At 46.9% G+C, this 23,502-nt stretch overlaps 1 protein-coding gene across 1 annotated transcript in view; it reads left to right on the top strand.

The window, feature by feature from the left end:
* PLEKHA7 (pleckstrin homology domain containing A7) overlaps positions 1 to 23,502 on the top strand; it is a gene marked incomplete at its 5' end in the record, with an annotated part of 92,377 nt that overhangs the window by 57,087 nt on the left and 11,788 nt on the right. The window contains 10 exons of the mRNA XM_049639980.1: positions 7,913 to 7,981; positions 8,162 to 8,242; positions 9,148 to 9,297; positions 9,840 to 9,941; positions 16,209 to 16,317; positions 16,484 to 16,710; positions 19,929 to 20,117; positions 20,217 to 20,334; positions 22,335 to 22,438; positions 23,058 to 23,258. Coding sequence (XP_049495937.1) covers positions 7,913 to 7,981; positions 8,162 to 8,242; positions 9,148 to 9,297; positions 9,840 to 9,941; positions 16,209 to 16,317; positions 16,484 to 16,710; positions 19,929 to 20,117; positions 20,217 to 20,334; positions 22,335 to 22,438; positions 23,058 to 23,258 — 1,350 coding nt within the window. The remainder of the gene's footprint in view (positions 1 to 7,912; positions 7,982 to 8,161; positions 8,243 to 9,147; positions 9,298 to 9,839; positions 9,942 to 16,208; positions 16,318 to 16,483; positions 16,711 to 19,928; positions 20,118 to 20,216; positions 20,335 to 22,334; positions 22,439 to 23,057; positions 23,259 to 23,502) is intronic.

Raw genomic sequence — 23,502 nt, forward strand, 5'->3', positions numbered from 1 at the left:
TGAGGCACAGGGTGGCAGAGCAGAGCCAGGAGTCCTTGGATGTCCTGACTCCAAACAGAAGTTTAATAACAATAGAGGGTACCATGTATGACAGTCACTGTGTTTTACTTCTGTTAACTTATGTAACTCCCAGAGTGGCCCTGGAAGGAAGGTGGTTCTTATCTTTTTTTCACTGACTGAGGCTCAGAGAAGAAAATGACTTTCCCAAGGCCACATAAGTAGTTCCCGAGGAGTTGGTATTTAGGTATAGCTCGGAATCTGAAACTTGTGCTGTTTATCACCTTGCCTCCTAGCCTCTCTTAAAATGCTGCTTCTATCACTGTGGACCCAAAGGCATTCAGTTTCTGATGGAGCTGAGCTGGGGTCATTATCCCAAGAAATGCATTTGATGTGATAGAGGCAAGATGTATCCTTGGGGTGTTTCACTAGCTAGGCGCTGCCTATGCCCAGAACATTAGTCTTTCTGGAAGTTGTCATGTGATAGAAAACAGCTGTGTTGATACCAGAGTTCTCCAGTCTTATAGTTGTTACTCCAGTTGCTAAGTTCCTCTCAGAGAACTTTCACCCCAGATGAGCTGCACTTGCAGCAGGGAGGTGCTGGGGTTTGTGCTGTGTGTGAGTTGTCTATCTGGCATAGCTGCCAGAAAGGTTGGTACTGCCTTGGCCTCTCTCCAAGGTACAGGGTACTCCCATCAGGGAGGCAGTGGACCTGCTCTACTCTGCTCTGCTCAAACCCAGCTGGGGTATAGGGTTCCCTCATTTCAGGATCCGGACGAGGAAAGGGCTGGAAGCAAACCAGAGGTGTCGAGGGCCTATAGAACCATGGCTGAGGAGTGTATTAGGCAGGATTCTTTTGTTTGCAGGCGTCTGAAACCCAAATCAGCCTGCGAATAAGCCAAAAAGGGAATATACTGGTTCTTTTAGCCAAGGGCTACATCCCAGGGGCTAAGGCCGCATCATCACTGTTCTCCTTTCCCTGGTGTGTGGGCTGCTTCCATATGGCCAGGGAAGGTGGCTACCTGCAAACCCAGGTTCACTTCCTTCCAGCTTAGTGTCCCCATGGGTGGCCAGTTGCAAACCTAAGACTCCCTGTGGAATGAAGGAGGGGTTCCCTAATGGGAAGTCTTGCTAGGAAGAAACAAGAAACACAGCAGCAGTTAGCACAGCTGCAGTGCGGAGTGGTGGAAAGAGTTCTGGGTAATTCAGGAGACATAGAGACAGTCTACAAAGCTCTAAAACATTACCATGTGTCTTCTGTGGCTGTAAGGGAGAATTAAGACAAATCAACTGTACTTCAATTAAAAAAGAGAGAGAGAAGTGGATAGCAGCTACAAGTAGAGGGATTTCTAAAAGGGCCTGCTCAAGTTGTGGTGAAACACTCCCCCCTCCGTCTCTAGGGTGCAACTGAAGCTAGATGAACACTGCAGGACAAGAGGGATGCGTGATTATATCAGGAAAACCCTAAGTCCCATTGGCTCTTGAGATTGAGACATACTAGACAAAATGAGCTGATACTGAGCTCAGCTGTGGTCCCTGAGATGAGGACCTTTATGGGCAGAGTTGAATGGGCCCTGTAGCCCAGCCTGGGTGTGGGGACAACAATGAGCACAGCCCCACTGTGACCAGCTGCTTGTGAGAGGTCCTTGCAGGGAGAGGAAGGAGGTGAGCCCGTCTGGAGAAAAACAGCCTCCCTATCCCCACATGGTTGGCCTAGGCTCCCCCATGGCCCTGTTCCAAAGGCCACAGGCTTAAGGATCCAAAGCTCCTGCCATCACCAATCAGCTGATGCTCAGCTTTCAGAATCAGTATTTGCTTCCCTACATGTTGTGGAACTTTTTCTCCCTAAAGTGAGCATTTCTGCTGTTGTACCAAGTGATCAAACAAAGGTGTATTCTAGTCTTTTAGAAGATGCTCTGTATTAATGCTCTTTTTGGAAAATGTTTACTCTTCTGGCATTTTACTTGGTGGTGCCAGGGTGGAAAGGACTCCACCTTGATTAAGCATCTGTTCCTGCCTGGCAGTGTTTGGGCACATGTTCATTATCTCACTTAATCCTCTAAGCAGCCTTGAGAGATAGGAATTATTACCCCCGCCCACATTACTAACCAAGAACCCAAGTATCAAGAGAAGTCACTTCCACAGTAATGTGTGTGGAATTTGAACCCAGTGTCTAACTTTACACCTGCCTTCTTTCTTCTGTGTACCATGTACTTTGCCCACCCTAAAGTTGTATTCACTGAATTGTATTTCTGGCATCATAGTTCTGTTTTTCAGTACCCTATACCCTAGCTAGGTCTGAAGAAGCAGGTATGGTGGTCACTGTTATTGACAGCTTAGATTGTTTTTATGCAGCTGTGAAGCACACCTGGGAAGGGGAGGTGGAAGGGAGGGTATCTGCTGCTGGTCAGGTGGTGTCATTGTAGGTAGAGCAGGTTGCAGTCAACCCCACAGAGACTGTTTGTTGTTCCTGGTTGAGGGATGTGTCATCAGTGGCTCCGGGCAGTTGGCCTCCAGACTCTTCTTGACTGAGCTTGAGATCAGGGCTTCTCTGTTAAGGGTTTATTTCCTAAGTTAGCTTCTAGAGCAAAGTTTCTTAAGTTGTGGTCTAGATACCATCTACCTCAGGATCACCTAGGAGCTTGATTTTTTTTTTTTTTTTGAAGTACAGATCTTGGGGGTTCTGTTGAATTAGAACTTCTGGAAATGGTACCCAGAATTCTGCATTTTTTAAATCAAGCTCTGGGATGATTCTTGTGCACAAAGAAGTTTGAAGTCTGTTGTTCTGGAGCAGAGATTATTAATCCTGGCCATGAACTAGAATAACCAGGAGGGCTTTTAAAATGAGTATCAGCGCTTTGATCCTACCCCTTAGAGATTCTGATCTAATTGGTAATACTCCGGTATTATTCTTTAAAAACAAATAAACAACTCTGTAGGTGTTTCTAATGTATGGCCCATATGGTTGAGAAACATTATTGGCCAGGGTTGAGAAACATTTATTTCAAAGCAGTGGTTCTGAACATGTAATCCCAGGCCAACAGCATCAGTAATACCTGGGAATTTGTTAGAAATGCAAAATCTTGGATCTCACCCCAGACCTGCTCAGTGAGAACCTCTGAACACAGGGCCCAGCAAATCTGTATACAGTTGACCCTTCAACAGTGTGGGAGTTAGGGGCATCAACTCCTGTGCAGTTGAAAATCCAGGTAAAACTTAACTCCCCAAAACTCAACTATTAATAGTCTACTATAAACAATCGATTATTAACACATATTTTGTATGATATATGTATTACATACTGTATTCTTATAATCAAGTAAGCTTGAGAAAAGAAAATGTTAAGAAAATCATAGAAAAGAGAAAATTTATAGGGCTGTACTGTTTTTGTTGAAAAACAAAAATCCATGTATAAGTGGGCCTTCATGGTTTAAACCCATAGTTCAAGGGTCAGCTGTATTAACAAGCCCCCTCCAGTTGCTTCTGAAGCATGCTGAAGTTTGAGAACCACTTTTTACAGTAGTGGTTCCCAGTCTTGGCTTGCACATCAGTATCACCCAGGGGGGCTTTTAAGGACCCACTCCAACGAATTATATCTGAGTCTCTTGGAGTAGGACTCGGGTATCAGTTTTTTTAAAGCCACTTGGGTGATTCCAGTGTTCACCCAGGGTTGAGATCCACTGTTTTGGTGGGTAAGGGCAGTGTTCCCTCAAAGGAGCTCTAAGCATTTGGGATCATTGGTAAGACATCATTATTTAGATGAACATAGGTGTGGAGATGAGGGTCTGGGGCACTGAAGGTGGAAAATGTGGGGCAGGGATGAGACTAACGCATGGCACCACCCTAGTGATTTGATGTCTTGCAGTGTAAGGTGAGGGAGGACGAAGGAAGAAGCAAAGTCCCTTCTTGTCTTCTGCAGGAGAAACAGGAAGGAAATGGGCACCGACATTGGCCCTCTCATGTAGACTAGCCTGCACTAAGATCCTTCAGGCAGAACTTATTTTCCCCCATTTTATAGGTGAGGGATCTGAAATCTGGAAAGGCTCAGCAGCTGGGAAGCAGCACAGCCAGACTGAGACTCAGTCATTTGAACTGCACAGCACGCGTCCTCCTTAAAGTTTCCCCTTACCGATTCCCCAAATTCTGGCTCCTTCAAGTGTCTTTTGATGTCTCACCTGTTACGTTTTGTTATATTTGCCTTTTTGTTTGGAACAGATAAAAAATAATGAACCTTTGATCAACGTGCTTTACAAAGTGCTGAAGAAGTCAGCACGGGGCTGTCGGCCCAGGAGAAGCGTAAGACGATCTGATCTGTGTCTCCAAGCGGGGCCATTCCATTGCTTTTGGCTCAGTGCCGACTTCATCACTTGCTTAACCAGGGGCTCTCCTGACCGCCCCCAGGCTTCCTGCAAGTCATCTCGGTTTATTTTTTTCTCCTGTTGAAGCTCCCTTCAGCATTTTGGCTGATGCACCAAGCTGAACCTCTCACATGCGGTGTTCTGTGACTCCATCTTTTGTGCTGCCGCGGGGGTGGGAGGGGCTTGCCTGGCTTGCCACCAGCTTGTGTTGTGTTCCCATTCTCTCTCTGCCTCCATGCCGAGGACTGACCTAGACAGAGACCAGTGTGGTCTTTGGAGTCAAGCATGAGGTCTTAGGAAGGAGTTAGCAGTTCCTGGTCACCTTGGAGCCTCTGGCATATCCTGAGATTCTACCATGGCCTTGGGATTAGGCTGGCTCTTCTTCAGGGCAGGGTGTTGATATTGAAAACAGTCTAGAGCTAGACTAGAACAAAATGGGCCACCCCCTTTCCCAAGTCCCCCCTTTGACTGATGCAGAAGTAGTGCCTGAAATGTAGCCAACTTTTGTAGCATTCCAAGGGAGGCTACAGGTTGGGAGGCAGGTGCTATGTGCAGTCATCCCGAACCCTGAGAAAAGGTGTGTCGAGATGTGGTGGAAGGGAGGTAAAATGCCTGAGTGGCCTTCAGTTCCTTTCTGGTGCACAGACTCTTTCAAATGGATGAGTGCCCACTGAATTTCACTTTTTTCTGGTGACAGAAATGCTGAAGACACATAGTTGATATTTCAAATGGATTTAAACATTGCTGTCACAAAACACAGTTTTAAAAGGAAAATTACATGTAATATACTACTTGTGGATATTTCATAGCAGCCTTGACTGCAGAACAAAGCTAAATTCAGAAGTTTAAAGGGCCTTTGAGCTGTGTAAGTACTTTCATGAAGCCCATGGTCTAAAGCCTATAGGAGTAGGAGCCAACTCATACGATTTTGATACGGTCACAGGTTCATCAGGCAAACACTTCCCAAATATCCTCAATGTGGTGGGCCCTGGCTGGACTTTGAGGATACAGAGAAAATATGTCATAGTCCCTACAACCACCTCTCATCAGGTTACTATCTTTTGAGGGGAGAGAGAGCACATCATCTAATGTACTAAGGCCCATAGTTGTGGGAGACATCAGGTGTGGGAGGACCTCCCCTGAGGGGCACCAGACCCAGTTGGAGGTGAGGGAGTTAGGGAAAAGCAGCAACTGTCCCTCTGTTCAGTCTCCAGTCCTAACAGACTCAGTCATTTCAATTCCTAACTCACAGCACCTTAACCACAGCCATTAAAAGGGGACAAGAGAGAGTTACTTCTTAGAAAAGAGGGAGTAACCTAATATCCTGAGAGAGAAAAGAAACATTATGTGTCAATCTAAAACGGAAATGAAAGCACAGAAATTTAGAAGAATTTAATCAGGAGGCAAATGGTCCTAATACACTTAACTTCTAAGAAATTCCATATTACTGATTTTTATAATGACTGATTCATCCCCGAAAAGGTTGAATTTATATTCAGTTCTGTGAAGGCAGTGTAGGATTTACTTTTAGAAACCTTTCCATCAAAAAGTTTAAAAGGTTCAGCTTTCTCGAAATGCCTTTTTTTGTGTCGAATACGTCATTCCTCATGGCGCTGGATAAATGAGGCATTGCTCAATTAGATTCTCTGCCTTGCTATTTCAGTATCAAAAAGATATCATCTGTTAAAAGCTTCAGTGAAATCAGGGGAAGAGTTTTGCTAGGAGGAAAAATCCCCACAGCATATCTCAATTTGAAAATGATTTCTTCCTGGGAAGTGAGCCAAGGGCCAGCCCTTTGGAGAGTAGACCAGCTCATTGTCCTGTGCTTTAATGGAGGACTGTGACACAGAGTGACCTCCCTACCTTTACCTGCTGGGTTCCCCTGAGTTTGGCCCAAGTCCTGCCTGGAACGTCCAGCTGTTCGTGGTTCACCAGGTTCATTCCACCCCTCCTCCTCCTCCCTATCCTTATTCTCCCCACCTTTCCTGCCCCTCTGTCCTTGCAGGAGCCAGCAGTTTGTTTGTGGATTGTGGCAGTAGTCCATGTGTTCCGTGACTGTGTGTATACATGTATGTACACATAATCTGCCAGTCTGAAGAGCAGAATTTGGCTGGAGTTCTATTTTTTTCCAGGATGCTACAGCACTGACCCACATGTGTTTTACCTTTGACCTACCTGCAATGCAATAAGCATTTTCCCAGTGCCTTCCAGTGTGCCAGGCTTTATGTTCAGGGCTGACTTGACCAAGATAAATAAGACATCTGTCCCTGCCATCTACTGTGTGATCAAAAGGAGCATAGGAATGGATGGGGGTGTGTCTGCAGCCAGACTCAGTCCTCAGCCCAAGGCCTAGAGATGGCATTGTCCCTTGACCTTGACCTTCGCATTTGCCAATGATTATAGGAAGAAGGAGTGTAGGACAGTTGGGCACATGAGTGGCTTGAGTTCTAAGGAGGATGTTTGCCAATATATTTTTGCTTCTTATTTACACTCACAAACTTAGTGGACCTCTCAGATGGAGTAGGGAGAAAGTGAGGGCCATCTCTCCAGCAATTGTCTATCCATCCACACCGGAACCCTCTGCATAGTATACACATCACCTATCTCAGCTATGATCGACTCCACCCTGTTTCCTTGGTCATATCTGCAAAATGGAGTTCAGCAAGATGGTCTTCCTTGCATGGGGCATATTTGACCTGTCTCCCTGACCATGACTTGGCCAGGGGGGTGCATCTGTGGAAAAGTTCCCCCACCCCCGCCCCATACAGCTTTTGGCATGAAGGATATTAGGGGGGAGTGAAAACATGGGCTAAAGAGTTGGGTTTAGCTTTGTAGGGTTAGTGGGAGATGGTAGCATGGTGCCCACATGGGGTCAAGGGAAGGATGGACAATGTTATGAATGCCCACTGGCTCATAAGGTTGGGTGATTTTTGTCTACTGCTTCTTGGTTTCCTTTCTTGAGAGGACAGGGTAACTTGTGACTTATACAAGTATGACCTAGCCTCAGTTATTTAGGGATCAATTGAAAACCCCAGCCATCCAGGTTCCTTCATCCCTTGACCAGATTCTCTTCCCAAATGGTATAGGATGAGATAGGCTGACCTTGCTCATGGGGAAGTAAGCTGCTAAGAGGCTTCCTTAAACTAAGGCTTGACAGTGCCCCAGGGGCTCACTGGTTCCTCCTGGTTCACCTCACTGCCCTGGCTGGGGGGTCACATTTTCGATAGCTAAACTGTGTCTTTTAAATCTTCCAGGATTCATACTGGATTCACTTTGGGCAAATTAAGCTTCCACAGTCAATGAGACTATATCTTGGATGCCTACTTTTTCTTTAGTTTGAGAAATTTACAAGTGCTTCTTGAATCACAAAAAGGCTTTGGTTTTTCCCTAAAATGAAACAGGCATACAAATGAGGTAGCATCTGAGTTTTTGCCCCTTTTATGCTATGACCCTACCTGTAAAGACTTCCACACTTGTCCATTGTGGGGCTAACTCTCCTTCTCTAAGTCTAATCCTGAACCTTGAGGTTAATCTGCTTTAAATTGTTCACCTCCCAGATGACAGGCAGGGATCTCGTCAAGGATCGAAGTCTGAAGCCAGTGAAGATCGCAGAGAGTGATATTGACGTGAGTAAACAGGGTGACAGGCTGACCCCCTGGCTGCCTGCTGCCCCCAGACCCAGGGCGGGCGGGCAGCTTCAGGCGGGGTGTGGAGGGATTGGAAGGCCAAAGACCTTCTGATCACACTTCAAGGTTGTGCCCTTTTCTCATCATCCCAGGCCTTCTCCCACCTGTTCTTGCTCACAGGTCAAACTGAGCATCTTCTGTGAACAAGACAGGATCCTCCAGGACTTGGAAGACAAGATCCGAGCCCTCAAGGAGAACAAAGTATGCATCAGTTTCACATAATCTTGGGCTGGCTGGCAGGGGGTTTTGTCATTCTGTATTTTCCACAGATACAGATTGGACTGTCATGTCACAGGTATTCATTTAGCCAGAACAGGTACTTGTTTATCTAGAACAATGTGTGGGTTTAAAGGGTGCTTCCAGGAGGGTTTCTGCCTAAACCTGGAGGAAATCTTTTGGGGAGACTTCAGACTGCTTATTCCGAGTGCCACCTACCCCTCCCCCACCTTAATTCTGCTCTGACTTAACTCTCCTGAGAGGCACCATGAGGTTAGCCTGGGAGAGGAGGGCTCCACTGGCTTGTATGTGATGACCCCAGGCCCCTGAATTCCATGCAAGGGGACTGCCTTGGAGAAAGTGGCCATACTTATAATAGGACAGAGGCTATCACTTTCTAGAGCTCCTTTCCTCCTAGGATCTGGGCTATGGAGGAAGCAAGTCTAGATGAGGGAGGAGGAACAGGCCAGGGGCTGCAGTGTTTGGTTTCTTGGACCCTTAGTGTGATACTCTTTTTTTTTTTTTTGCATTTTAATAAGGCATTGTATTTGTGATGCTGAAGGTTTATAACATGTGCTGATAAAACTTAAGAGAATTTTCCATCTACTCTTTCATGTATCCTTATAGTTTATCCCATAAAGAGTGGATGATCTTATACCCACTTCACAGATGAGGAAGCTGAGGCACAGAGCTGTTAGGTGACTTGTCCTAGGAGGCCACCCAGTGGGCAGAGTTAGAGCTGGAATCAGAGGCCCTGACTCAGGCTGCAGCTGGGCAGTAGGTCCTTCAGCCTTAGATCCAGCAGATTTATTTAGTTCCTAGCATGGTATGAGGAGGCCTTCAGGGACTGTCCTGCTTTCCTCTTGCTCTTTGGCCCTTGCCCGATGTAGGACCAGCTAGAGTCCGTCCTGGAGGTATTGCACAGACAGATGGAGCAGTACCGAGACCAGCCCCAGCACCTGGAGAAGATTGCTTACCAGCAGAGGTTGCTGCAGGAGGACCTTGTCCACATCCGGGCGGAGATCTCCAGAGAGTCCACTGTGTGTAGAGGGTGTGGAGGGTGGCAGACGCTCTCCCGCCCCCATTCCTCCACCCAACCCCCCGCGATGGGCTGGGCAGGGGGCTGCTTCTCCTATCTCACAGCTGTAGTTGAGTTGGTGGCCGGGGACAAGAGTCTTGATATAGTGACTCCTGTATGGCTACAGTGAAACACCAAGGGGACCACATTTCTCAGAGCAGCCTGCAAGGCCCTTCCCTTGAACTGTGTACGGTTAATTCCAGCATGTCAGAATTTCTCCTTTTTTATTTGTCCATCTCATGTGTGGTGCAGGTGCTTTCTGCCGGGGTGGGGGACCAAAGCATCTCCAAGTGTGGGAGAGGGAACAGTGCAGGTGGCCTGGGTCAGAGCAGGAATGAGAAGACAAGCCCTGTCTCTCTCGTACCAGGCCTGCCTGAGACCCTCTGGGAACCCCCTTTCCTCTTCCCCTGGCTGGGTCAGCAGTGGTCAAGAGCACAGGTGCTCATGGGCCCATCTTGGGGTCAGGGGATAACTAAGAATCAGAAGCATTTTCTTGGCCCACAGGAGATGGAAAATGCCTGGAATGAATACCTGAAGTTAGAGAGTGATGTGGAGCAGCTGAAGCAGACCCTGCAAGAACAACACAGAAGAGCCTTTTTTTTCCAGGTGACCCAAGGACTCTTCATCCCTTCTGAACTCTGATCTCTTCTGAGAGCCTTCACCTGTGGGGCTCTGAGCCCTACCCAGGGGCTTTTTCCTCCCCCACCGGGACTCAGCCTGCTTGCCCCCCCCCCAGCCCCCCCTTCTGGCCAGGCTGTGATGAGAGAACTCACCTCAGCACCCCCTGCCTCTTGGGCATTTTTGCAAGCATTTTGCTACGGATCATTTGGAGGAAATGGCCCTGAGGGGAGAGAAATACTGAGCTTGAGAACCTTACAGACACTTGAGAATAATCTGTTCCCGTGATTCTTGGTTCCATTTTGGGGCTACTCACTTAGCAGCAGAAAGCCCCACCTCCTTCCTTCCTAACTTCCTTCCTCCCTTCCTTCCTTCCTTCCTTCCTTCCTTCCTTCCTTCCTCTGATTCCTGAAGATAGAGGTTATCAGTCCTTCACCTGAGGAGGCGGTGTGACTCCAGGTCCATCTAGGTGCCTCTGGTCTCCAGGCAGTCATTTGCATTTCTGGAGCCAGGCTGGGAGATACCCATCACTGTGGCCACTGCTCTACTCAGGAAAGGCAGCCTTAGAGCCCTGCCTCCTCTACCTTTAAAACCAGGCCACTCCATTGATGGCTGCCTCTGCCCCCAAAGGTGAGAGAAGAAAGGCCCTATGTGGTCTTTATTCTTCCAGGCTGGGTCCTCCAGCTGCCCAGTGTTTCCCCATTGTGGTGCCCGATCAGGGTTCTGCCCACCCTCAAATTTTTAAAAATGGAAAATAACCTGCTTTTGAACCCAACTTCAGATCTACTGTATCTCTTCCATCAGTTCCCTGACATTAATTCAATTTATTTGAAATCAGCAAGCATTCATTGAGACATCTTGTGCATGAAGCACCATGCTAGGCCAATTTTGATGCTAAGCTTTCTAATCGATGGACTGGTTCTAGCCAAGGCTCTTTCTTAAAGTGACTTCGTATACGTACTGACTTTGGATGTTAGTGAAGGAATACAAGAGGCGAGCTGGGTTTGTGGCCCTGGAGATGCCTGCTATCCCTCCACTCACCATTGGGGGCCAATTCCCAGAAACCTCGTCCAAGACCATGTGGAGAAGACTCTTGCCTGTAGCTCAGGGCTGGGCTGGCCTGCTAGGTCTCCCAGAAGTTGTCTGTCTCTTGCTGTTGTTTTTTCCCCCCATAATTTCCCTGAACCCAAGCTAACCTTTTCCTATTCTTTTTTGGTACCACAGCACTTGGCATAGTGGCTTGAAAATACTAGTGAATACTGTTGACAAAGTCCTTCAAGTGATTATTTCTAGTTACTAGTTCCTTAAAGTGTTCTGTCCCATTGTACTTATCTTCTTGGATCTTTTTCAATGATCTACATTAATTTTAGCAGTAATGTTTTTTAGCTTTTCATTCCTTGTGTTTCTATAATTATAAAAATAATACATGAATGCATCTCTCTGTAAAGGCCAAACAATAAGAAGAAAAAGCAAAACATGAAATAAAAGCCCCTCTTCCCTCCCTTCTCTTTCTGCTCCAGTCTGTCACCTTCTCTGTATGTAATCAGTGCCATCAGTGGGTGGTATTGTCTTCCATACCATTTTCTGTGCATTTTCAGACATGTGCCCATGCATAAAATAATTTGTTTGGGGGTGTGAGTTGGGTGTACTTAGAGAGGAATTATACTTACACGTTCGGTTACTTGCTTTTTTGTCAGAACTTTATGTTATAGAAATCTTTCCAGGAAAAGTACCCCCAAGTTTATGTTGCCTGATACAGTAGCTATTTAAGTGTAAACATAAATTAATTGAAATTAACTAAAATTAAAAATATATTCCTCAGTCACACTAGAATCATTTCAAATGCTCAGTAGCAGCTCACGTGTGGCTGGTAGGTACTGTATTGAACGGCACAGATTATAGAAGATTTCTATAATCTCAGAAAGCCGTGTAAAGTAAAAGAAATTAGTTCTTAACAGCTGCATAGTTTTCATAGTCTAGATATTCTATACCTTAGCCATTCCTTTCTGATGGGCATTTAAGTTATTTGCAGTGTTTTGCTTTTATAATGGTACCACAAAAAACATCTGTGTAACTGCCTTTTCAAGCCCATTTATAAGCATTTATCTAAGGCTTTTAGGAGTGGCCTTGCTCTGTTGAAATGAGTATACATCTTAAATGTTGATGGATGCTGCCCAGGCACCCTCTAAAAGGCTGCACTCATTTGCCCTCCCACCCACAGTGAATGAGGGTGCTGAACCCTGTTTACCTACAGCTCCTGCAGCACTTGATGTTATCAGTCTTTTTAGCTTTTGCCATTCTGCTGGCTGAAAAGGACATCTTGTTTTAATTTGCATCAATTTAATCACTAGTAGGGTAAACATCTTTTTATATGATCATTGGCCATTTGTGTTTCTACCGTGCCTTATTTCATGGTGATTTAACTTGCAGCAGTCCCAGAATCCCTTTCTCTGCTCTAAAAAACAAATGAGTACAATGTATAAGTCTTGTCACAGACTTCCTGGAGAACTTAACCATGTAAGTTATAAAGAGCTAGGCTAGATTGAAGCCTAGGCCCTGCAGCTTGATGTCTACCTAGGCTGGAGGCATTGCTCATGCTTTCCCTGAGTGCCAAAGTGACCTCGGAAGCTCACAAAGCCCTTCTTTGAACAGCCTTTGTGCTAACTTCTTTGGTGTAATTCTAGACCAGACAAGCTGTTAGAGTCCTGATATTAGACTCCAGAGTCATTAACACTGGAGATACGTTTGTAGCCACATATGCAAATTCTCAGCCGTGGAACTTGCATGGAAACTTGCCTCCCTTTAGCCAGGTTTGGCTATGAGAAAATTTGTAGGCTTTTCAGTGAAGATGAGTGGATTTGTTTATAAAGATCCTCATGACCACCTGTGCAGGGAAGCCAGAGAACAAAGAACATCCAGGTAACTGTGAAAACTATGTGATAAGTGAGGCTACCTGTATGTGTTCTTACTTCTGGACAATAAATTCAAGCCTTTGCTGAATGCAGTACCTAGTAGCCTTCCCTGCCCAGCATGGTGTGAGGATGCAGGAATGAAAACCACCCCATGCTCCCCAAAAGCTTCCTTGACTTTGTCATTAAGTTCTGAAATTCCATTATCCTTGGAGAACCTTAGAGATTCTCTGGCTTTCGCTTGTTGTTGCTCTTTTCTTACATACGAGGGTGGCAGAAAGGCAAAATGGGGGCAGGATTGTAACCTGACAGGTATGTATGCCAGGTAGACTGCCAGAGGAGAGGGGAAAGGGTTGATTTTAATCTGATACTCCTCCTTTACCTTTTCCCAGCATTCTGCTTAGTCTGCTCCAGAGATAATCTTGTTAGCTTACACACCCACTCTGGGCTCAATAACATGTCTGTTTTAGGGCACACGTGCTTTGGTGTGGCGCTAAGCATCAAGCCCATTCCTTGTTTTTCAGCCCTGAGAGGATGTGCGTTGGTGTTGGAAGGATGGAGAGAGTATGAGAATGTGAGCTCCTTTAGGAGACATCTGTTGTCTCAGCTGTTGGACTTCATTTGGTCAAGGAACTTTATGTGATTGGTCCTTTTTTCACTCAGCATACATGTACTGAGAGCCTGCTGGGTCCCCAGCCCTGTGGGGATATACCAAGGAGCACATAGTCTACTTGCAGAATCAGGCAAGTCCTTAAGTATCACACATGCAAGAATCCTTCCACTTGAGGGTGACTGGGCGCCTCGAGAGCAGATGTGGTATGAGGACTTTGCTTTTAAGCCCATGGAGGAATGATCACAGCTAAGTTCTCCCATGATAGTTTAAAACTTAATACTGGGATGCCTGGGTGGCTCAGTCGGTTAAGTGTCTGACTCTTGGTTTCAGCTCAGGTCACGATTTCACGGTTTGTTAGATTGAGGCGGACATTGAGCTCTGCACTGATAGCACAAAGCCTGCTTGGGATTCTGTGTCTCCTTCTCTCTCTGCCCCTCCCCTGCTCCTGTTTTCTCTCTCTCTCTCTCTCTCTCTCTCTCTCTCTCTCTCTCTCTCAAAATTAAACAAACATTAAAAAAATTAAAAGAATACTTTCATGTTCAAACAACTCTATTACAAGTTGCCCACAGGTTAATATCCAGAATATATAAAGAACTTACAACCCAACGCCAAAAAAATAAAAAACAAACTTTTTTTTTTTTGAAAGAAGCCATACAGTATCACCTTATACTTCTCAGAATGGCTACAATAAAAAGGCAAGAAATAAATGTTGGTGAGGATGTGGAGAAAAAGGAACCCTTGTGTTCTGTTGGTGGGAGTGTAAATTGGTATAGCCACTGTAGAAAACCGCATTGAGGTTCCTCAAAAAATTAGAAATACTGTATGATCCAGTAACTCCTCTATTGGGTATTTACCTGAAGAAAACAAAAACACTAATTTTAAAAGATACATGCACCCCTATATTTATTGTAGCATTATTTACAATAGCCAGGATATGGAAGCAACCTAAATGTCCATCTGTAGACAAATGGATAAAGAAGATGTGTTATACACACACACAATGGAATATTACATACTTATAAAAAAGATGAGCTCATGCCTTTTGCAGCAACACGGTATTTATGCTAGGCGAAATAAGTCAGACTGAGAAAGACAAATACCATATGATTTCACTCATGCAGAATCTCAAAATACAAAAGAATAAACAAAAAAGCAGACTCAGACCTGTAAATACAGAGAACAAACTGATGGTTGCCAGAAGGGAAGGGGTTGAGGGGGATGCACAAAACTGGTAAAGGGGAGCGGGGGGAGGTATTGGCTTCTAGTCAATAAAAGAATAAATCATTGGATTAAAAGGCACAGCATAGGGAACATAGTGATATTGTAATAGCATTGTATTGTGGTATCTTGACAGACAGTAGCTACACTTGTGGTGAGCATAGTGTAACATATAGAGAAGTTGAATCACTATGTTACCTGAAACTAACGTAACATTGTGTGTCAAAGACACTCCATAAAATTCCCACAGTCCCTTAATCCTGATAAAGTCTGCTCACCTCTTTTTAGTATCTCTCCCTGTCCGATTTCTATTGTAACTTGTCAGAGTATGCATATGGTTGGGTAGCCTGGCCCTTTTCCCATTGTACTTTAAAAAAAAATAAGTTTTGTCACATAATTCACATACCATAAAATTCACCTTTTTAAGGTATACAATTCAGTGGTATTTAGAATATTTAGAATTGTGCAACTGTCACCACAGTTTTGTAACATTTTCATCATTCCCCCAAAAGAAACCCTCTATCCATTAAGAGTCACTCCCCATCCACACCCCCACCTCATCTACTTTGTGTCTCTGTAGATTTATCTCTTCTGGACATTTTGTATAAGTGACATAACACATGGCCTTTTGTGTCTAGCTTCTTTCACTTTGCATAAATGTTTTCAAGGTTCATCCATGTTATAACATGTATTAATACTTCATTTCTTCTTATTGCCAAATACTCGCTGCCCATTGTACTCTTAACCCCAAATCCCAGGATTCAGCTCTGTCTTTTAAAAGATGTTCTTTATGGGGCACCACTCTGGCTCAGTCAGTAGGGCATGAAACTATTGATCTTGGGATCATGAGTTCACACCCCATGTTGGGTGTAGAGCCTACTTAAAAAATATGAAATAGTTTTTTAAAAGATGCTCTTTATATTCTGGGGATAGTGTAACCTCTAGTCCTTGCCTTCTCTTCCCTTTTGCCATGGTTGCCTAAAACAATCTATTTTTTTTAACTGTGATAAAATATATATAACAAAGTTTATTACCTTAGCCATTTTTAACATATGGTTGAGTAGTGTGAACTATATTCACCTTGTGCAACCCATCTGCAGAATTTTCTTCATCTTGCAAAACTGGATCTCTGTACCCATTAAACGACAATCCTCATTCCCCTCTCCACCCCAGCTTCTGATAACCACCCTTCTGTCTCTGTCTTTGATTACTCTAGATACCTTATAAGTGGAAGCATATAGTATTTAAGGCAATCTTTTAAATTTGGGAGAAATAGGCAAGGTGAATATGTGAAAGATCCTCTGAATTTCTCCCCTAGATCTTGGGCGTTTTCCATGTGTGTGGTACCCTATGAAGCTTCGAGGCAGGCTTGGCTCTAGCCCTGGTGGGGTTTCCAAAGGGGATGCTGCCCCACCCAGGGTGAGGTGCTATGTCTGAAATGATAGCGTAAGTCCTAATGAGAAACTTCTGGTGAGGATCTGAGAGGGAAATGAACCACCACCTTGTCTTTCTCAGGAGAAATCGCAGATACAGAAGGATCTCTGGAGGATTGAAGACGTCATTGCAGGCCTGAGTGCAAATAAAGAGAACTTTAGAATCCTGGTGGAATCAGTCAAAAATCCAGGTGAGCAGGCCATCTTCCTGGAGTCAGGGGGTTGGAGGCCAACACCCAGGTATGTGGGCTGGCCCTTGCAGAGGTCAGATCTTTATGGCGTAAGCCCCTCCCCTTGTCCTCCAGAGACGAGGGTCTTTGTTCCATTCCATCCTTTGTTTGTCTCCACACACTTTAGAAAGAAAAACGGTGCCTTTGTTTCCTCATCCGCCTGTGCCTTCACTCTCAACTTCTGAGAGCAAGCCACCCCCACAGTCCAGCCCTCCCACCAGCCCCGTGCGGACCCCTCTGGAGGTTCGACTCTTCCCCCAGCTGCAAACCTATGTGCCGTACCGACCTCATCCACCCCAGCTGAGGAAAGTGACATCCCCTCTTCAGTCACCAACCAAGATGAAGCCCAAAGTTGTAAGTATCGATGGCCAGTTGCTGAGCACTGTTGTCCCTCTCTCTCCTCAGGTCAGCTTCTGTTGGGAGAGAAGCTTTTGGGAAAACCCGGGAAGACAGAACCAGCCAGAGTCCTGAGCTATGAATAGTTAAGGAGTGGTAGGGCCTTGCTGTTGTGCTTTAGACTCCCAGAACTGGAAAGGGCCTTAGAGAGGATCTAGCCCAACCTTCCCATTTTGCAGTTGGGAAAACCGAGGTCCAGCAAGAAGAAGTGATTGTGTTAAGTAGGGTGGAATTTGTGATATGCATCATGCAGAGGTAGGTAGCCCCACACAGGACTCCTTGCAAACCTGGAGTTACACAAGCCTGTGGGTGATGAATTCCTCTCAGCAAGAGTATTTTGTCTTCATCGGCAGCTGAGCACTCTGTGGGTTGTAGAATACAGTTGATCTTCACAACAACCTCATGGAGTATAGACAGGAAGGTCTGTATCCCATTCTACACATATGAGAACTGAGGCCCAAAGGTGTTAACATTTGCTTGAGATCTCCATATTAGTGGATCCAGTCCACATCTCCTGACTGTTCTTTGTGCCATCTGCCATCTAACTGGACATTCAGCCCAGCTCCTCAGATCAGTTTTGTGGCCATGTGGTTGCCTGAGCCAACACCTTGGCTTGACTGGCAAAGAGAAGGGCCAAGCTTTTGACAGAATCTGGGAGCAGACTTTAAGGAAATAGAAGATGTGGTCAGGTACTGTGATGGTTCGTGTCTCCAGGGCCAGGCCAGCCTTGGCTGGAGAATACGAGGGATCTAGCCTAAGTGACAGGGAAGCCATAGTAGAGGGGACCTTGGGATGGGGACCTTCAGGTTTTGCCAACAAAGGCTTAGAGGAGCTTTGCCTGGGCACTGGGTGTGCCTAGGACCTGTGACAAGGTTGGTGTGCAATGCTGGCTAAAACACACAAATTCCCATACCCTGGTCCTCACTGTCCACCTGCTTCCTGTCGTAGCCCAGGGCCCAGAGCTGGAACGACAGGTGCTGGGACTGAGTTGCTGTGAGTTTCTTCATGTTGAGGTCTCTTTCCCAATTTAAAAATTTTTTTTTCAATGTTTATTTATTTTTGAGACAGAGAGAGACAGAGCATGAACAGGGGAGGGGCAGAGAGAGAGGGAGACACAGAATCTGAAACAGGCTGCAGGCTCTGAGCGGTCAGCACAGAGCCCGATGCGGGGCTCGAACTCACGGGCCGTGAGATCATGACCTGAGCCGAAGTCGGACGCTTAACCGACCAAGCCACCCAGGCGCCCCTCCAATTTTATATCTAAGAGGCAATGGGGGTACCAGCCACAGAACAGAAAATAGCAAAACAAACAGCAGGAATGGCTGGGGCAGAGAGCTCCTGACTTAAGGTGAGACGCCTGCTAGCCAGGATGGGGAGCAGAAGGAGGAGGTGGTGGCCGGGGATCTGTGCTGGATTCCAGTTCTTGTTCTCTCACTGGGTTCTTGGGCAAGGCCCACCCCTTCTCTGGGCTTCTTCAGTTTCCCCTGGTACAGAACAAGCAGCTTGGGATAGATGGTCACAGAGGCTCTTCACAGCTTGGTCCTGTGGCTTGCAGACAGGGCTTTTCAACCTGACTGAGCATCAGGGTCACTGCCTGGGTAGATGTGGGGGGGGGGTCTTCTTTCCTTTCATTTTACCAGGTTTACCATATTTTATTGTCGTTTGCTTGTTTTATATTTATATTTGTGAAACAATGATATCCTGAAATGGACATAAAACCTAAATATATGAGTTAACAAATGATAAAGAGGCCACCTGTTTGTACCAACACCCAAACCAAGAAACAGAACTTTGTCAGCAACTGGAGCCCTCAGGACTATGAGTCCTTTTGTGCCACTACCACTATCTTGACTCGGACAATTTCCTTGCCTCTTTTCTCTTTTTAAAATGTTGCTACCTGTGTCTAAACACTTTAATTTTGCCTGTAGGTGATACTGTATTCTTTTGTATCTTGCACTTTTTCATTAACATTATATTTGTGAGACTTACATTGTTGTGTGTAGCTATAGTTCTTTCATTTTTATTTGGCTTATTTTCTTGAATTTAATATCATTTACTTTTTTTATTAGGTAATACTCTCACAGGACACAAAATCAGGATATACCAAAAAAAGTATATAATAAAGTGTCTGCTCCCACTCTCCATCTCCAGACATTCTTTTCCCTTTGATCAAAGGCAGTTTTGTGTTTGCGTCAGTGTTTTGCGTTTATCTTTCCAGGGAGCTTTTTAGAAATCGGTGATTCCAAGACCTTGTCAGGGTTGGAAGCCACTGATGCTCAGAGGGCCTACAGGGATCTGGGACAGGCAGCTTAGTTTTCACACAACAGTGAGCTGTGTCACTTTACTAGAATGCTGATAAACCTTTGTAGAGCAAGCTTCAGTACCCTTTTCTGACCTCTCCCAAATCCTGAAAAACAAAGCAAAATTAAGCTAAGAAAGGGGGCGTTTAGGAAGGAGCCCCGGTGGTCATTGATTCCAGAGGTGGGTGTTTATGACAGTCAGGGGCCAGGCTGTTGGTCTGTGCAAAAGCCACAGCTCTCAAAGAACATTGTTGGGGGATGTGGGGGTCCGTTTCAAGAAAAATAGTTACATTCATCACCGCCAGGGAGTGGGCTGACGGGAAGGCAGTGAGTCACCCATGCTGACTACTTATTCATGCCTGAGTCAGGAAGGAGGAAATATTTTGTAACCACGCACATTTCTGATAGAAAGGGCAGGACGATGTAGACTGTCCTTGCTCAGATCCCAATCTGTTGAAGGGTCCAGAGACCATGTGGGGACAGCTAGCCAGCTCAGTGTGAGTACCAGGCAGTGGGGTAGATGTGGGGGGGGGGGGTTCTGTAAAACATACAAATAAGCATGGAGTTACCAGCCTGCTCCCCCCATGGTGCTCTTCTGGCAAGTGAAGTAAGACCATGGACACAGGAAACCTGAGTTCTGGATTTTGTACAGGTTATGCTTTGAAGAATGGAAAAGAAGTGAATGGAAGGGAAGAACAGGATCAGAGCAGAGGCATTCCCCTTCTTCACAGCTCATCCAGGGGAAATGTTGGCATCCCTGGGCCGAAGCAGTCATGCTCTGCAGGCCTCGTGTGGCCTGCTGTATGCCTGACGGGGAGGCATCCTCCCTCCAGCTCCCTCTCACTGGGCACTGGTTCTGGTTCTTTTTCTGAGCAGGAAGACGAGGCACCTCCCAGGCCCCCACTCCCCGAGCTCTACAGTCCAGAGGACCAGCCCCCGGCCGTGCCACCTCTGCCAAAGGAGGCCACCATCATCCGGCACACTTCAGTGAGGGGCCTTAAGCGGCAGTCGGATGAGAGGAAGCGAGACCGGGAGCAGGGGCTGTGTGTGAATGGGGACTCCAGGGTGAGCAGGGAGGACCCCTGGGGCTGTACCATTGTGAGCAAGGGGAGGGAAGGTGGTATGACACTGGGCAGGTATGACAGCCTCAGACTCTGCCCACAGGTAGAGCTCCGGTCGTACGTTAGTGAACCCGAGCTGGCGACTTTCAGTGGGGACATGGCCCAGCCCTCCCTGGGACTTGTGGGCCCTGACAGCAGGTACCAGACCCTGCCAGGCAGAGGTAAGGCAAAACTCCATGGAGGCTTTTTGGGAACCCCCACTTCTACCATACCACTTGTTCCCTAGCCCTCACCTGGTACCTCACACCCTTCTGCCTGCAGCCTTGGGCCTCAGCATGGGCAGCAGCTGTCAGGGAGACTTTGGGCTGCAGGGAGGGCCTGTCCTTCCTTCCTCTGGCCCACATCCTGATTCTCTTTTATTACATCTGCCCCAGAAATAATGGTAATAGCAATTACTATGAAGTACAGCCCTGTTTTAAGCACTTCATATTCTTTTAGTTAATATTTATAATAATCCTATGAAGGAAGTACCATTATTATACCCATTTAGAGACAAGAAGACTATGTCTCAGAGAAATTAACTGACTTACCAAATAGTAAATACATGAGGGGCCAGAATGCAATCCCAGTGTTGTGGCTTCAGACCATTGTACCCTGCAGGCAGGGATGTTGGATGACTGACTCCAGTATGGCCATCCTAGGCCTTCCAGGGGGATTTTGCTCTTCTGTGTCACTCTGAGACTCCACGAGTCCTTTCTTTAAACAATCGGGCATTGTCCTCACTGTCCTCTCCTAGCTCTTTAAGATGGAGATGGGAACATACTTAGGCCCTTAGGCTCACCCATCCCCCATTTTCCCCATAGCCAGACCCTCTCCTCAGAAATCCCCTTCAAGGGAGGTCTCTCCACCTTTTTGCATCTGGGTCTCCTGGAATCCCTGAGCAGGCTGACCATGTGCCTTCATCTGTTCCTCCCCTGATCCCCTCCTATCTGCTCCCCATGGTGGGCAGTCAAGTGCTTTCCCTCTCTGGCAAGATGCAGAAGCAGAGAGAGACACAGCTATGGTTCTAGCACTTGTGGGGTTATGGGACTCCTGGCCCACCATGCTTCCTAGGCATGCTATGGCCGGAGCTGGTTCTGGAGGGCATAGGCTCTGGATTTCGCTGAGCGTGGGCCACAGCAACCCTTGGCACTGTGCCCAGGGGCACTGTTCCCTTAATTCGTTGTGGCCTAGAGATGTTTATCAGTGGCACTTAGGGCAGGACATTTCTTTGTTGCTCAGGATTCTTTTTGCATTGCAGGACATTAATCATTCTTTTCCCTACATGCTAAATGCTAGCAGTGTCCTCAGTCAGTGTGATGTCCATTTCCACATGTCAGGGACCACCCCTGATAAGAATTGGTGTTAGTGGAGAAAGCATAGGTGTTAGTGGAGAAAGCCCCAGCCAGCCAGGGTGAGATGATTTCTGTAAGCTCTAGGACCCTAAACATGGGAAGCACATGGTCGATGATATTCCTACCATGTGACCTTGGACAAGTTCCTTGACCTCTCTGAATCTTAGATTGTGCATCTCTACAATGGTCAGGTAATGCTGACATAGTAAGGCCAGTGGAACAAAATCTATGTAAAACACCTAGCACAGTGCCTGCCTGTTACATAGTTAAGAGCTCAACAAATACTTGGTGCTGCTGCTTTCTGTTCATTCATTTATTTATTCAGTCAGTCAGTCAGTCATTCAACCAACCAGGCATTGTTGAATTTGCAGTCTAGTTGAACAGGTATGTTGACATTGTGGTCAGTGCAGTAACCAAGGAATATACTGAAGGATATAGAGGATAATAGATTCTGCTGGGGCATTTGAGAAGGCTTCACAGAGGCAGGGCATCCAAGTTGGGCCATGTAGTGCATCAGGAAGAAAGGATGAAGAACATTCCTTCCGCTTCATCCTTTCTACCTGCCAAGCTGTCCAGGTCTTCTGCATGTGAGGGAAGACTAGGGTAGTCTGCAGGTCTCCAGGGACATTGTTCCCTATTGGGGACAGAGAGCACTCCTGGGCTGGCCTCTATCTGGGCCTGCTCTTCCTCACCCTAGGGAAGAAGAAGAATGGGTTGTTGGCTAGGTCCTTATGGCCCCCCTCACAGGAGTGGGAGGTGATTAGGGAGGGGCTGGTGACCTGTCCACCCCATCACAAATACACTTGCTCTTCTGTTTCCTCACCAAGGCCTCTCAGGGTCCACGTCAAGGCTCCAGCAGTCGTCCACCATTGCTCCCTACGTCACACTCCGGAGGGGTCTCAATGCCGAAAGCAGCAAGGTGACCTTCCCTGTGAGTGACCTTGAGAAGTTCTCAGGGAGCGCACTGCTCCCTCACCCACAGAGGGAAGGGCTCTGAGGTGGATGGACTGGCAATCCTGTGAGCGCCGGGGATGGCCTCTGAGATGACCTCAGCTGAGCTCAGGGTCCCTGTCATCATGTGCTCAGTGATACCTTTTCCACTGCCCACCTAGAAGAGCATCATACAGCTCTCTCCATTTCCTATGGACCCTCCACATTTCTCTGCATCCTCTCAGGCTCCCAGGAGGGTACCCAGGAAGTCTGCACCCTGAGTTCTGGTCCCATCACGTGCTATATGTGTGCCCAGCTGGACGAACCTGGGCCTCAGTGTCTGCATGTGCAGAATGTGGTGCTCCCCAGAGAGCCTGTGAGAGTCAGGGATATTGTGTCCATGAGTATGCTTAGAGAAAGGGGTTCTCTATGGCTAAGAGGAGCCCAACTAGTGTGTGTGTGTGTGTGTGTGTGTGTGTGTGTGTGTGTGTGTGTGAGAGAGAGAGAGAGAGAGAGAGAGAGAGAGAGAGAGAGAATGAGAATGGGAGTGAGAAGCCACAAGGTGGCTGTCCTCTGTGTCCCAGCCTAGCTGCCCTGTCTCTCACCCTCCTGCTCCTCAGAGACCCAAGAGTGCCTTGGAGCGTCTGTACTCAGGGGACCATCAGCGGGGCAAGATGAGTGCGGAGGAGCAGCTGGAGCGCATGAAGCGGCACCAGAAGGCCCTGGTCCGGGAGCGCAAGAGGACGCTGAGCCAAGGAGAGAGGACGGGCCTGCCCTCGTCCCGCTACCTCAGCCAACCTCTCCCCGGAGATCTCGGCTCAGTATGTTAGGAGGGTCCAGGCAGGAGGGGCTGGGACAGGAGCAAAGCTTCCCTGAGTTCCCCGAGCATAAGAACGTCACACCCTGGAGAGAGTAGGCCTTCGACCGGGATGGTTCAGAAAACACCCCACAAGGCTGTTTGTCCACAACCCAGGCCACATGTGTCACCTGGTCAGAGGGTGATCCAGAATCAGAGAAGGAGTGAGGATGTCACGGCAGGAGCCTGGGAACCAGAGAAAATGTCCC

This window comes from Panthera uncia, chromosome D1 (genome assembly GCF_023721935.1).
Source record: "Panthera uncia isolate 11264 chromosome D1, Puncia_PCG_1.0, whole genome shotgun sequence".
NCBI classification, from domain to species: Eukaryota; Metazoa; Chordata; class Mammalia; order Carnivora; family Felidae; genus Panthera; species Panthera uncia.